At 46.8% G+C, this 16,185-nt stretch overlaps 1 protein-coding gene across 1 annotated transcript in view; it reads left to right on the top strand.

Moving 5' to 3' along the window:
* The first annotated feature begins 1,705 nt into the window (after window positions 1-1,705).
* PKDCC (protein kinase domain containing, cytoplasmic) overlaps window positions 1,706-16,185 on the top strand; it is a 43,674-nt gene continuing 29,194 nt past the window's right edge. The window contains exon 1 of the mRNA XM_083605277.1: window positions 1,706-2,835. Within this exon, the coding sequence (XP_083461403.1) occupies window positions 2,104-2,835 (732 nt within the window). The 5' untranslated portion in view covers window positions 1,706-2,103. The remainder of the gene's footprint in view (window positions 2,836-16,185) is intronic.

Genomic DNA, 16,185 nt, shown 5'->3' on the forward strand with positions numbered 1-16,185 from the left:
CTCTGGATGAATCTCAGTTCTATTACTAGCATAACATTTGTGTCTAGTGGGGTTTACTCTCAGGTAAGTATGTCTGAGATTGCAGTCTCAGGCAATCCCATTAACCTCAACGCGATTTACTTTTGAGCAGATAGGCACACAGGGGACTGAGCTGGGAAATCTGAAATATTCACTCGCCTTAATGAAAGGCGCCCGGCCCATTTAAGACTCGCCTAGTTCGCAAGTCCGGAAAAGTAAATTTTCTGTTCGCCTCATTTAACACCCTCGGCCAACCTAATCGCGGCGATTTATCGCGGCATTGTTGCAACTGTGTATTTTAAATCGGATTTATGTCTCTCCCTCCAGGCAAAGGCGATTCAGCGCCGATGGCTGAGCCCCGCCTCCCATTTACACAAATGGCTTTCCAAACGACCCATAATTTGTAGGTGTTATGGGGCTGGCTGGTGGGGGGTGGGATAGGGGAGGTAAAGTAAGGTTGAGCTTCATTCAGTAGCCTTAAAATGCGGTGATGCTGAACACCGACATGTTTAGAGTAGACCCATTGATTTCAGTGGGCCTATCCTAAACGGGACCAAGTCTGGATCCTACCCACTGACTTTAAGGAAACCATCTATGTTTACACGGGAGTAAACTCGACTGAGTCCCGTGAACCTTGTTTCCTTCTCACGTAAGCAACCATCGATATTTGATATTGATCTCTAGCAGTACAACCGCCAGCTGCGAGCGTGGCACAAGCACAGTCTGAAATAAACGTTTATTCCTGTTTATTACAAACAGGCATTTGTCCATAACTTTAAATATGTACAAATTAATAGGGAAAGCGGTTAATCAGCGCTGCCATAAAGAATAAATGACCTCATGCAATTCTGAAGCTGATATTCGGTTTGGGACATATTTTTGAAAGGTCAGCAGTGGGGGGAGAAAAGCAACTTTCCTCGTCTCACCCACCCTTCTTCTGCTGCCCACTTCCCTGGCTCACATCGGCATTCCGACGTGGGCGCTGCCTGTTCCACAGAGGCTCCTTCACGCGTATGATTCATGGGACAATGCCAGGAGGGCGGCAGATGAAGGGGCGCGGCGGGAGGGTGAAAGCGACGGAAGTATCTGGACAGCTCTTGAAGCATTTAAAAATACACCCCACCCACCCACAAAATCACCACTTGATCATAGATAGAATCGTCACAGCATCCTCAAAATAAGAGGTTTGGAAAAGATAGAGGATGTCAGTTCGTCCGGCTACGACACGCGCACACGTGCGCTAGAGTAAAGGGATGAACTCCTGTCTTCAGATAGACACCCTGGGGCAGTCGGATCCCCAAATCCAGAAAGGTCGAAGCAGAGAAACAACCTTCCAAGACACCCATCCCTACCTCCCGCCCTCCGACTCCTGACGCTTACAAGCTCTACTTTCCGCATTCCGACGACCCCCTTCCCTTCCCTGCGGGTCAGGCGGCGATGCCGCGAACCAGCCGCCGGGCAAAAAGGGGCCCCAACCACGGTCCCATTCACCGCCGTCTTCTGCGGGCGACACCGTTATCGAGCCCGCGGCAGCCTCCTCCAGGAGCCCCCTTTCCTCTCCTCCGCAGAAGCGCCCTCTGGGACCCGTAGTCCTCCCTCCCCGCGCTCTCCATTCTCCTCGCCGAGCGGGAGACTACGTTTCCCATCCACCCCCGGGCCGCCCTCCGTGTTCCGCGGGAGGCGCCGAGCCGCCAATCAGGCGGCGTCACCATGTGTGCAGAACGCTCGGAGGATTCCAAATACATTTCCCTCCCCCGTTCCAAATGCGAACTCCCCTCTCCCTCCTGGCAGGGGTGCAGCTAATAATAAGCGCTTCGGGGAGGCTTTATAAAGGCGGCGCTGGAGGAGGCAAGTGTCATGAGGGTGGCAGGGCAGCGGAGCGGCGGCCGGGCAGCGTGAAGAGGCGGCTGGCGGGTGCTTTTATTTTTGGGAGAGCCGCTGGTGGTTTTCTTTCCTTGGCCGTCGCTGCTGCGGAGCTGGAATGTTGCAAAGGAGCTCGCGGCAGCCAAGCTGATCAGCAGCGGCAGCAGCGGAGGCAAGCAGCGGCGAGCCGCGATCGCTGCCCTGCCCGAGCTCTCCGGGGCGATGAAGCGGCGCAAGCTGGCCGTGGCCGCCGGCTTCTGCATGTCCTTCCTGCTGGGCACTTTGCTCAACGTCCTCTTCATCCCGGCCTTTGATCCCCAGCAGCAACAGCAGCAGCAGCTCAGCGCGGGCGTCACGCACTCGCTGGCGGGCTCGCCGGGGGAGGCGGGCGGCAGCAGCAGCAGCAGCCGCCCCCTCCCCGAGGACCTCGCCCGGCAGATCCGAGAGCGCTACGAGGAGGTGCTGCGCTACCAGCCGCCTCGGGAGGCAGCTGCCGCCGGCGCTCGCCTGGCAGTGCGACCCCTGGAGCGGCGGCTCATGGATCTCGCTCCGCAGCGGCTCTCTTCCTCCTTGTCTTCTTCTTCCACGGAGCGCAGCAGCAGCAGCCGCCCCAAGCTGCCCGGATCCCGGGCTCCTTCCTGGGGCGGCGCGCCCTGGGACCACCCGCGAGCGCAGCTGGAGCTCTCGCTCGGCCCGCTGGCGCTCGGCTGCCGGGACATCGGCAACGTGAGCAACGTGCACTACCTGGGCTCGGGCTACACCAAGGCCGTCTACAGAGCCGTGCTCAACCGGAGCCTGGCCGTGGCCCTCAAGTCCGTCGATTTCGGCGGCCACGACATCGACAACTGCGTCAAGCTGTACGGCTCCTTGGAAGGCTGCTACCGCCTGGCCTCCTACAAGATCGCCAAGGAGATGGTCTTGTTGCAGAGGCTGCGACACCCCAACATCCTCCAGGTAAATTGGGGGGGGGGATCCCCGGTGTGAAGAATTGCGGGGGGGAGGTAGAGAGACGCAGACACACTGGTTTTATTCTTTATTAATTGTGTGAGCGATTGAGTGAAGCATCCCAGTTACACCTTGGGGTTGGATTTTTTGTTGTTGAGATCCTGCCTTATTCATGGGCAAAATTGTTTAGACGTGTATTGCATTAGGAAAAAAAGGGGGGAATTTTGGGAGGGAAGCCATTGTACTGCCAATTCCCGGCGGGGCTGTATTCTTTGCTTCTGGAATAATGATGTTTTAATTGGGCTCTCTTGGAACTGGCGGGTTTGTGGAAGGAGAATTAATCTGCACCACAGTCCTCCTGACGCGTCAAGTTAGGGAAGTTTACTAGCGAGGCCGGCCACGTGCGACCTCTCGCTGTTGCTGCTCGCTCCTCCCAAGGCGAAGATGGCACCTAGGTGTGATTTGCAGTGTGATTTGGGATCGAGCCGTCTGGCAGCACATCCGAGACCCGTTTGCTTCTGGAAGTTCCCTTGCGATCTGTCCGAAGGCAAACATGCGCTGCCATGCTCTCCAACCCAAGATTTATAGTTCTAATTTTTATAGTTCCATTTTGGTCACCTATGAACTTCATTTGGAAATAAATCCTAGAGAGATGATATTTTGGGTGGGTGTGACAGAGAACTCTCTGAATTTGCACTTCCAGGAAAAAGTGAATAGGATCAGGTCTCTTGATTTGGGTTAGACTGCTTTCCCGATCCTCGACACCTAACGCTGTCTCCTCACAAGGAAGTCCCAGTGAGTTTCGTGAAACGTGCCCTTATACAGTACTTAAGGTCCCGGCATAAACTGCAGCCTAAATCCTATGAGATTTGCTTCCTTACGTTAATGTGCCAATTAAATCGCTTTGGTTAATCCACAGGTTGCAGTCCTAAACGCGCAGACTTGGGAGTAAGCTCCATTGAGTTCAATGGGACTGCCTTCCGTGTATACATGCATAGGATGTTGCCGTTCCTCCGTGTGTTTGGGGGTCGGGATGCTTGAGACAGCTGTTCTGGGGGTATTTTCCCTAAACTTCGGAAATTCTAATCCGATGGGGGAGAATGCTGGATAAATCAGAAATATTTGGCTGCTTTTATTGCGCTAGAGAGGGCCGCAATCCTGAGGAAGCCCAAATTGGAAATATTCTAGTGGGTTTAAGACCTCGCCTCCTGATAAATTTGCTTAAAACCCAGCTTAAAAAAAGAGAGGAAGGGCCCTAGCTCACTGGTACAGTCTGTTTTGCGCTCCGAAGGTCTTTCGTTTAATCCTCAGCATCTTCAGGCTGGGGTGGGAACCCCGCCTGAAATGTTGCAGCTCAGTGTGGAGACGATATAGAACTAAATGGTCTGCCTTGGTTTAAGGTAGCTTCGTAACACAGAGATACACAGCTAGCAAGGTGGAGGCTTAGAGCAAATTCTGTCGAGAGCAGAACGTGCCAAGTTTGGGAGTCGCACAGAGTTCTTTATCTGTTGCTGCCCGATGATTTGTGCTGTGTTAACAGCCTGGATCAAGAAGAAAACTTGAGGAGCTGGGGTAGACAAATAGGACTTTTCTTATGTCGATTGGGGAAACACTTCTTGGAATGAAGGTCTGACTAAGCCGCGACGGTGGCAGTCCCGCGTGTTCAAACCCGCGAGTGCCACTGTCGTTTAGACGTGGGCGGGCGACGTGTTCTAGCATCAGAAAGGATCCCCCAACCAGCTCTCCGTTTTAATCTCTCTCTGAGCTGGAGACAGGGGAGTGCCAGAAACCCGGGAGAAATCGGGCAAGCTTTCAACAACTCTTGGGAGGTTCGGTGTCCCGTCGAATCGATGTGGATCTTCTCTGAGATGAGGGGGTCGCGGGGTTCACAGCTTCGCCACGTCGGTTCTCTCAGTAGCGCGGCGCACAGTGGGATTCTGCCTTTGCACGGCGGCACACGAGCGCGCCCGGAGGACTAGCGCCGTGAATGCCTAATTGGAAGAGATCCTTGGCTTTTCGCTTAATGGAGAGAGCCGAGCTGCAAACTCGGAACCGATAAGCGCTCGCTTTAAGTTGTGGGTAGTCAACCGGGTGTCTGCGTTCAGCAAGACACGGGGCCTCGATAACATTCAGCCGCAGTTCTTAGCCGACGAGGGCATCGTGGCCGATCTTAGATCGAGCAGGTTTGAATCGGGGATTTTAAATACTCGTATTAGAAAGAACCCCTTTTCCTCGCGGAGGTCAAGCCTCCCGATGGTGCCCGAATGTCTGTTCCCGGTGCTCCTCGGGACAGGGAGCTCATACATTCTCCAGTTTTGTGCAAATATCAACCAGTTGATGTCTATGGGTAATAAATCACACCGTATTCTGGAAAACTGAATCACTTGCAAACTTCACACACACACCCCACCGCGGATGCATTAAATCAAGCCTTCACTTTCTCCCGTTGAAATGGCATGGGATCTGAAAACGATTAAGCTGGGAATCCTATTCCCGCTTACTCGCGAGTAAACCCACCCGAAGTCGATAGGAGTTCGTATGCGAGAGGAGCTTTATAGCTTCTTCTTCTTTTTTTTTTAAAAAAGACCACCCGCTATAATACACTTGTAATACAGAACCACCAAAATAAAATCCTGGTGAGTACGTGTGTGTGGAGGGGCAATCTGTCTAAACAAGAGTCTTGGCGGCCTCGACGCCAAACTCCCCTTGCTCTGTGACAGCAGGCGGCGATCGGCAAAGCAGTTGAGCAAGAGCCTGTTCCCATCGGCTTGGGTGCCCCTGAGAACAGAGACTCTAGCCGGAGTCTCTTTGGAGGAACCAGGCAGGCTTCGCAATTTCGAATCTAGGTGTTTTGACCCGGTTTGGCAATCGCTTCCAGCTCAGGAAGGAGAAAGAGAAACGGCTCATAGCTACGATCCTGCCAGCGAAGGGGTGGGGAGGGCGGCGAGGAGTCGGGAGGGGAGATGACCCGAGAGAGAGAGAGAGGGAGAAAGATCTCCCCTCTCCAGAAACAGCAGCGAGAGGAGAAGGAGGTCTCTGTTAGCAATTTTGACTCGGGAGCACATCAGATTGGTCTTGTCAAAAGCGCAGACAAGGCGGTCGATGGAGCTTGACAGCTAAAGCTTCCCTCCCCATCCCCCTCTGTTGTTGTTTTTAAAGAGGACTTTGTTTCACCTTGTGTTTCTCGCTGGAGATGGGTGTGCGCAAGTTCTTCCCCTTTGGGCCTGTCGACAATGGCATATTCTCAGATAAAGGAGAGAGAGATTGAGACTCCCTGTTTGTACCCCTTCTTCCCTCCCCTTGCCACTGTTTGGCTGCCATCCTATGCCTGGGAATAATCCACAGTGAATCTGCTGATGGGTCTTGCTTTCCAAATCAATAGGCGCAAACCTGACTGTAAACCCCTCTTCTCTCTCCCCCCACCCCAAGCAATACCCCGACAGCCTCTCATTCAGGCAGTTACATTTCCTACAGATGATCCCTTTTCAGGTCCTCACTCAGGACAGAGCCACGTCTTTGAACTAGCTCCAGTTTTGAGAAAAAGTGTCTTTGGACTAAGCCACCTTTAACGCAAAATCTAACCTGTCCTTGGGAAGGAAGTTTCGCTGAGTTGAAATGGGCTTACCCCAAGGAGGCATGGCGAGGAATACCAGCCCTAGAGAATTCCCAGAGGCCAATTTATTAGGGCTCCAGGGTCTCTCCGACAGCCAGGATCCGACTTCATCTCAAGCTGTAGCCATCGCTTTCAGGCCTCTTTAAGGACTGTGCTTGTTAACAAGAGCTTATGTGGGCTTTTCGGTGGGGTGGGGGACCCACACAGAATTTGGCTGGCCTCCTCACACAATGAAAGCTCGGCCTCTATCAAAAGCCGGGCATTTAGCCTCTCTCTCTGTAGACACCCAGCCGCTCTGCAGAGAAAAGATTTGTTTTGAGCGAGTCTCTTCCATTAGGCCCATGAAAATTAGAGGAGGCGCAATGAGCTGTTCCTCTTATTTGTAATTCCATGGAGCACGTCTCAGAAATGCCTATCTTCTCTTCCCCCTCCCCAGTTCCTTTTGTGAGCAAATATCCTGATGGGGAGGACCCTGAAAGAGAATCAAGGGCCATCTAGTTACCTCCTTTCAGAGCCTCTTTCTCCCGCCTTGGTCAATTACGACTTCATGGATTAAGTGCCACCCCAATTATGAGTAAATTTCATTTAAATAATCAGAACCATATTTGCCAATGGGGTTTAGATTGCTTTGGCTTCCTCGCAGGCTCAGTAAGGCTTACTCGAGCAGGATCCCCAACACACTGGAGGGAAGGTGGATGTGAAAGAAGAAAAACCGCCAGTATAATTTCATTTTTTAAAATCCTGGTGAAATGCAGACCAAACACTAAATGCTTCCTAAGGCATTACAGGCAAAGGATTTGAATAAAAAGGAAGCCAACAGATCTAGCTGGATATTATCGTGGACCCACTCCCACAGATAGATCTATTGTTGCTCTGAGCACTTTTGAAATAGCTTTTTCAGAGGATGTTTGGGGTAAGACCAGAGTGCGGCTTTCTGTTTTGTGTATTCAATATTCATGCTTTTTAGAACACCCCCCCAAAGGATTTCAGTCAGCTTTGAGGTTGTATCAAGCTACAGATGTACTGTGAATACTCCAGTCTGATTCTTTTCTGCTCCAAAATAGTGAGCAGCAACCTGTCTAGGACCCTACAGAAGATTGCTCTCAAGCAGCGGTTCCCAAATGCCCCCCTTTCTGGACCACTTAAATACTTTTCTGCCTGTGGTACCAATTGTAATTCCTTAGACTTCAAATGCAATATAAGAAAGAAAAGAAGCAATTAAAAAGTACATTAAAAATTAATATCAAATATTCAGTGAAATGGATGTGCCCATTTCCCAGCTTCAACCACAGATCTGCAGGCACACTGTGGGACCCCTTGAATGAAGATTGTAGGCCACAGTTTGGGAGCCTCTGCTTTAGACCTTCCCATTTTTAAACTGAGCAGGATTTAATGGTGCGTTCCAACAAACCCCAAGACAAGCCAATATCCTTTTAAGAGTTTAGAAGGCTGAATCTGTTCTGTCCTTGAGAGGTTTTGGAATATGGTTTAAGTGCGGGTCTCATTCCATTTTAGCTTTAAAGTGGATTTTCTTTTTCAACTGGGCTCGTCTCCATGCTGGAAGCTGGATTCTGTAAGGATGCTATGGAGAGCCCTGCTGGATTTCAGCAAAGTTCCATCTAGTCCAGAATCATATTTTGAATGCTGGCCAGCCCCAATATTTTTGGGAAGCACCCAGCACAGCCCGAAGCCTCCTGTTTTAATTGCTGCACTGTTGCCTTAGTGTATATTTTAATTACGAATGTTTATATCTTAATGTTTGTGCAATTGGCCTTTATATTTAGAAGCCTATTTTTGGCATCAACCAGTTTTTCATTAAATACTACTACTATTACTGCTAATAATAATGATGATGTTAAAAGCAGAAACCCCTGCAAACTGTCTCTCCACTTCTGCCTCAGCATAAAGAGGGTCTTCTAAACACGGAGATCCCATTTAGGACTGCCTGCCTTCATATAAGCCTATCTGTGTTTTAAGTTTTTAGGAAGCTGCTTTATGCTGAGACAGACTATCTGTCTGTCAAGCTCAGCATTGTTGACACTGACTGGCAGAGATTCAGATCAAGGGACCCTCCCAGCCCCACCTGGAGATGCCGGGGATTGAACCTGTGACCTTCTGCATGCCAGGCAGATGTTCTGCAACTGGTCCTTGCCAAGCCTTCTTCAGAGGCTGCCTTCTGTTTGCTCCCCACATCTGAGTTAAGGTGTATAATAGCAATGAGAGAGACAGGGCCTTCTTGGTAGTGGTGCCGTTCACCTGGTGCCTACTACTCTGTCCATCTTTCCAGTGCCAGTGGAGTCGTTCATATTTTCTAGACCTTTTTAATGGTTTTGCTTGAGTTTATCTCATTTTGGTTTTACATGTTCTTTCCCCCTTCCCTTTTATTTCTTATAAAACCACCCTGGCAAAAAAAGATGCAATACAAATATTATAATATAAACACACAAACAAAGAAAAATAATAATAATTTGAACAATAATGAATATTAGCCTCTCCTTCATGAATTTGTCTCATTCTTCCCCATCTGAGTTTCTGGCCAAGACTTCCATAGATTAATTTTGCATGCATTTGTGTGACAACATTTCTTCTGCCTTATAATCTTAGTTTCTGATTTCATCCTTCGTCCTCTGAAGTGAATAATGGCAAAACCAGCCTCTTGCAAAAAGCATCACTTCACTGATCTCTTTATATAAATTTCTGGAAAAGCTTGAAACTCCATCCCTTGGCACCCCTACCCCAGGCCCTTCTGACTTCTGATTTAATTTTGACAGGAGGGGACAGCCTTTCTAAATAAACCCAACCTGTTTAGGCGAACTTCCTAAAGCAAAGCTCTTAGTGTCCAGAGAAAGTGTAGAGAGCTTTCAAGAACAGAAGCTCATTTTCCTTTTACTGCTTCCTTGAGTGCAGGGAATACACTGGAGACCACCCATTCTCCTGCTCTTCTCTCCAGCTCAGCAGCACATCCATCTACGGTGAGTGACGGGTTGCCACGGGCCTCCAAAGCATTAGTGAATTAGCCTATTTATCCACAAATAGCCCCTTATTCTGGAGCAGCCTGTAATCTCCAATCAGAAATCAGAACTCGTGGCTTGGAATCTCAGAGTATATATGTGTGTGTGTGTGTGTGTGTGTGTGTGTGTGTGTATATATATATATATATATATATATATATACACACACACACACACACACAGGATCACTCAACACAAACTATTTACCCTTTCAATTCCCTTCAAGCAGTACTGGCTCCAGACAATCCCATACATGAGTTTTAAAATCCACGTGGCATCCTTCCCTGAGCAGTGAAAATATAATAGTAAATTCAGTGGCAGGTTGACATTCTTTCCCCATTTTTGGATCATTAGAAAGCTTTTACTGTTTCTGAATGTGGCAACTCTTGCTCCATTGGTGACCCATGCCTCTGGAAACTCAAGGCTTGATTACTGCAACACAGTTTCTGTGGGGCTGCCCTTGAAGGTGACTTGGAAGCCTTCTTACCTGGTGCAGAAAACTGCTGCATGCCTTCTGATACTCATCCTGTTCTATGACAGCTACCAGTTTGCTCCTGGGCCCAATTCAAGGTGCATGTTTGAACTTTGAAGGCCTTGCATATCCTGGGACTTTTGTATCTCAAGGATATTCTCTCTCTCCTCATAATCCACATGAGTTCACTCACCTGTCAAGGTACATCATTGAATATATGGGCTGTCTATATTTGCAGGAAGAACAAACTAGGATGTCTTGGGGCTGTGTACTCACAGTGCCAGCTCCAAAACTGTAATCTCCTACCAACAGAGATTAGACTGGCTTCAAGAGCAGTTTCGTTAGGTTGACTTTTGGCTGAATACTTTTTCTGTGATTCTTCACAGAAGAGTGGATTTATTTTAAATCCAAGCACCTCTTTTGCCAGCTGGGAATGGCAGCAGATGAGGGGAGGCAGAAATTTATTATTTATTTATTTATTTATTATATTTTATATACCACCATATACCCACAGGTCTCAGGGTGGTTCACAGGATTAAATCAGAATATAAAACTGCGAAATACATTATCAAATAAAAACAAAACAACCCAATTACACCCCCCCCCATTTTAAAAGGGCATAGGATGTCAATCAACCAAAGGCCTGGTTAAAGAGAAATGTTTTTTGCCTGGCGCCTAGAAATAAGAATTTCACATTATGCAAACATGGACAAACTACTTTTGTTTTTCAGCTGGGGTGCAGACAGGCAGCTAAATGTCTGTTTTTGACTCTTGGGGTTTTTTCTTAAAGGTAATAATAGCTAGTTCATATTCTAAAAATAAAGTGCCCCCCTTTTTCCCCTTAAAGCATTTAATGGGATATAAATAGACTGAATGCACAAATGTTTCTGAACAGCTGTTTAATTTATAAGAAAATGTAATTGAGTGATCGATTGCAATTTGAATCAGCATGGATGCCTTTAGTCGAATGATGACCCAAAAATGTAAGGAAACTGATTCTTTTTTTTAGTGAGTTAAAAAAAGAAAGAATTCCACCATATTTTCCTTTTCTGTGTACTAAATTTTGACAGGCGCACACATATATTAATAAATAAAATAAAATAAAATAAATAAGTGTTCACCTTCAGGAGTCCAGATGGGCCAAATGAGAATGCAAGGAGAACCCCAGCAGATCAGGCCAATGGCCTGTCCAGCCCAGCATCCTCTCCTCACCGTGGCCAATCAGATGCCATTGGGCAAGAGCACCCTCCCCACTTACACTTCCTGGCCACGGGTATTCAGAAGCATATTGCCTCCGACACCAGAGGTCACCCACAACCATCACAACTATGATTGATTAAGGCTAGCCATTGACCGTTTTATCCTCCATGATTTTATCTACAAATACCCTTTAAAGCAATTTGAGTTTGTCAACATCCCTGCACCTTGTTGATAGCAGATCCTGTGGCTTAAGTTTGCTCTGTGTGAAGAAGTGCTTTGGTTTTGTCTGTCCAGGGTTTTCCAACATTGGATGGCCAGAATTCTAGTATTATGAGGGAGAAAAACATAATTCAGTTGAATCAGACCTCTGTGACGTCCCCCTCTTACTTGCCTTCTTTTTTTCGAAACTAAACAAGCCCATGCCTTTTCTTATAAGGACGCTGCTCCCAGCCCCGTGGACATTGAGAAAATCAGAAGAAACACAGAGAACAAGATGAAGGGATATGGGGGAGAGTTCAGCTGTGGAAGGCCTGTCAGTGCCAAAAAACGCATCTTTGCAAAGAAAATACATGAGCCCCTTACAACTACTTTTTTCTAAATAACAACAGTAACAACTGCTTCTAAATAAGAACAACAAAAACGTGTGTGTATGTATGCGCGTGCGTGCGTGCGCGCACGCGCACACACACACACACCTTATGGGGCATTTCAAGTTGCTTGTCAATTTCAATTCCTCCACATGTCGCACCGAGTGTGGTTCCACCCCCGCCAGCCATTGTGATGGGCAGGTGCAGATCAAAATGAGAATGTCGTTTGTTCTGGAATGAAGGGAGGTGGTGGAGGAGCAGCGGAGGAGAGTGTCTCATTAAGGTTGATTTAATAATGAGGGGCATTTGAGAAAGGGGGGGGGATCTGGGTCACTGACTTATTGTATCTGAAGATTTAGAAGCCCCACTAATTGCTTTGCAGCCCTCCTCCATCAAACTCCGCTGATGGCCTGTCTATCTCTTTTCTCCTGACCTGTAAGTGGGGAGGGGAGGGGGAAGAATCGCCAAAGTCCTGGATTTTTACCATATAATACTGTGGAAAACAGCAGGCATATTCTTATATTGACTCTGTACCTGCCGCCACCTCCCAGTCTGGAGAAGACAGAGAAATCCTTTGCTTGGTAACTGCAGTAACTTAGCTGTTAATTTCAAACAATGGCTGTGATTGTAAAGAGACAATAGCGATGTTTGATTTACTGTAATCAAACATAATTATAAGCCTCATGCGGGCTCAGCCGGTCATAAACAGCTCGTCTCAAACAATTCTTCTTCTGATGTTAGCGCCAACTGGCAGGAAAGCTGATTGTAACCGTCAAGGGACTTTGGAAATGTGGTGTATTTCTCTTAGGGTTCTGTTCACCCAGTAGAGGCTCCCTGGGAATGGGGTCTGTCCAACCAGCTCTCTTATTTCCCCCCCACCGTGCAGTGAAGACTTTATTGGAGGGGTGTGTGTGAGTCTTCAGTGTATGTTGATAAAAACGAGCTTCTACTCATCTGTTTCCAGCTTTTAGCGGCTGAACTTGGCAATCCTAGATGCATACATCTGGAATGTTGCTGGCCATGGGAAAAAAATGGAAAAGTCATTTTAACATGTGATAATTTTGGTCTTTATGTGTTTCTTTGGTGTGGTGGTTTTTTGTTTTGCTGAAAGCCTCCTTGGGGTCCATATTAGTACAGGCATCCCCAAACACGGCCCTTTAGCTGTTATGGAATACAATTTCCATCATCCCTGACCGCTGGTCCTGTTAGCTAGGGATGATGGGAGTTGTAGTCCCAGAACAGCTGAAGGGCCGAGTTTGGGGATGCCTGTATTAGTAGAATAGCTACTGATTAAATATGATAAATGTTTTTCTGATTTGCCAGTAAAGTCACCCACATAGGGCCCTGTCCAACCACAGGCTAGATATCAAACTCTCTCTCCCCTTGTGATGTCATGAACTTGAGAGTTATCAGACCAGTAGATGCTGATTCAAATCTCTGCTCATTCAAGAAGGGTGAGGATAAATCACCATCCTAATCTTACCTCACATGGTTACATGAGGACAAAATGGGGGGGGGCGTGATGCCCTATGTTCTGCTTGGACCTCCTTGGGGAAAAAGCAGGAAACAAAGATGCTAAAAGTAGGTAATAATGTAGTTAAATTTTCTGTGATAAGTAACCATCAAGTTAAACCTACTGGAGCATCTGCAGTCTCCTTCTTCTTCTTCTTCACTGACTCATGATGGCCCCAGCAGAAGATTTCTTGCTGTGGACAGGACATCTCAAGGTGATGCATGTATCCAGCCAGATGGGCGGGGTATAAATAATAAAATTATTATTATTATCCTGGTTGGTTCTTGATGGAGGGTGAAGTGAGGTGGCAATTTGCTGGAGTCCACCGCGGTCCAAGGAAGGTTGCTGGAGGGGGCTGGCAGGAGACAGGAGGTGGGTTGAAGGAGAAGACAGATGCAGCTTGGTGTGGAAAGATGAATTACACAAAGTGCTTCTTTCTTGCGAGAATGCTTCCCCAAAGGCCCAGATGTTATCCTGAGCCTTTAAGAGTGAGGAAAGGATCTGTTAGCAAGAACTCTGCTGCCGTTGGAAGCCCAGAGCTGATACAATTGCAAACCAGCCATAACTATCCGTGCCATTATTAGACGAGTGCCGGAGGTCTCTGCTCTGAAAGGGTTGGACTGCAAATTCTTAGGGGGAAATTGGGGAAAGGTGAGGGGAGGCCCAGTGTAGTTTTTAACAGGAAGAGGGCAAAAATGTACCCAATAATGCTGAATAAAAGGCCCTACCTCCCTCGCTTTCCAAACTGCCCTTTTTCTAAATAAATGCAGCCCAATTTATCAAGTTGCATCTTTCGACACCCTCTATTATTCGTCTCATGTAAACCACTCCCTAAGGAGTCTGTTCCAGTTTGCTGTTTCTTTAATAGGAGCGGGTGACAACCCTCATCTGCTTTTTCTTCAAAATCCTCACCACAAAAGGCCTGTTCTTGGACCCGTTGTGACTAATTTCAGTAGCCTTTCGAAACAACTGAGGTTTACAACAGAAGGCAGTTTTATGTCGGAACAGGCATCTAAAGAGCTGGTTGAAGAGTCATTCCATTTCGCCAGCCCGGGAACACTGAGCACTGTAGGAAGTTATGCAAGGAGAGCCAGGGATACCTAACTCTGAATTCTTCGCACTTTCGCTTTGATCCTGTCTACGCTACACATTTAAAGCAGTAGAATACCGCTTTAAAATGACATGGTTTCTTCCTCCAAAGATTTCTGGGTGTTGTAGTTTGTTAACTGCATCCTTACCCCACAGATGCCCACTTGACAGCTTCAGTCTGCGGAACTGACACTGTTACAACTGCTACGTAACAGTCATTCCACATTTGTAAGAAATGAGTCTTTTAGTGTGGCAACTTTGGAACTCCCTGCCTATTGAGATCAGTCAAGCGCCTTCACTGTACTCTTTCTGGCACCTGCAAAAACCATTTTTTTTGTTTATTGTTGGTTTTAATTATGTTTTGAATGTTTTAAATAGTTATTTTCAACTATTTTTTACTGATGATTTCATCCTTGTATTTTATTCTTCTTGTGAACTGCTTTGAAGCTTGTTTTTTTATTTTTTGTTTACAATTAAGTGTCACATAAATTTTACGAAATTATATAAATCTGAAATGCTTCTTGGGAAGCAATTAATAAATTAAATACATGTTTAGTTTATTTTAACACACCTCCTCATGGTATTGCTTGTCATGAAAATAGCATATTTTCCAGGGCACACAAAAAGCAAAGGTCTGTTAGAGAAGAACTTAAAAATAAAAATCCACAGCTTGAGTGATGACTTTTATTAAGACCAACCAAACAGCAGCCACTGCTCTCAGGTGACACAGAAAGATGTTGCCCAGCTGTGGATTTTGGGATTTTTTCCCCCAGGGGCATCATTTGAAGTTGTGATTATCTTTTTTGGTGGGGAGTGTGCCTTTGTGTGTATGTATTTGTGGCAAACCTGTGTACGATTCAAGATGCAATTTCCAAAAGCATTGTGTTAAGAACACTTGATGCAGTTCTTATTACCGTATTTTTTAATGCTTCTTGATTTCCAGGGGATGGAGCAGCAGGGAGAAAATCTTGACGAATAGCAACATGCCTTATAGGCTTTTCATCTGCTGCTCTTGACTACAGTTAATGTGATGCTGTTTAACTGCTCTTTGTTAGCTTTCCTTTCTTGTGATCTTTTTTTTTTAAAAATAAAACAACAACCCGACAACTTATTTTTATTTTAAGCCACCTTTTTAGTTTGATTCCCTCTTGGAAAAGTAGGAGATAATTATCCAAATAAAGAATGTGGTCTGAAAGGCTGAGTCTGGCCAAATGTTCTCGCTCTTCCCTAACAGTATCCTTGCATCTTTCGTTACTTGGCTGCCTCTCAGGGTGAGCCAGCATGGCTCAGTGCTGGAGTATGTGAAGTGGAGTAATAGAATATTTTTCAGTGGCATTTGCTAAGCCCTTTATTCAAACATTCTGAAGGGCCGTGGCTCAGTGCTACAGCATCTGCTTTGCATTCTCTGGCATCTCCAGTCCAGGTAGTGATTGTTGGAAGATTCAGGACAGAAAAAAGAGAGGACTTCTTCACACAGCACATTGTTAAACTGTGGAACTCCCACCCACAGGAGCCAGCAACTTGAATGGCTGTTCTCTGCTTCCACGGTCAGAGACAGTAATAAATAATAATAATAATAATAATAATAATAATAATAATAATAATAATAATAAAAATTTATTATTTATACCCCGCCCATCTGGCTGGGCCTCCCCAGCCACTCTGGGCGGCATCCAACAAAACACTAAAATACAATAAATACAAAAGCTTCCCTAAACAGGGCTGAAGGGCTGCCTTCAGATATCTTCTAAAAGTTTGGTAGTTATTTTTCTCTTTGACATCTGGTGGGAGGGTGTTCCACAGGGCGGGTGCCACTACTGAGAAGGCCCTCTGCCTGGTTCCCTGTAACCTCACTTCTCGCAGTGAGGGAACCG

Source organism: Podarcis filfolensis (assembly GCF_964270895.1).
Source record: "Podarcis filfolensis genome assembly, chromosome: 3".
Taxonomy (NCBI): Eukaryota; Metazoa; Chordata; class Lepidosauria; order Squamata; family Lacertidae; genus Podarcis; species Podarcis filfolensis.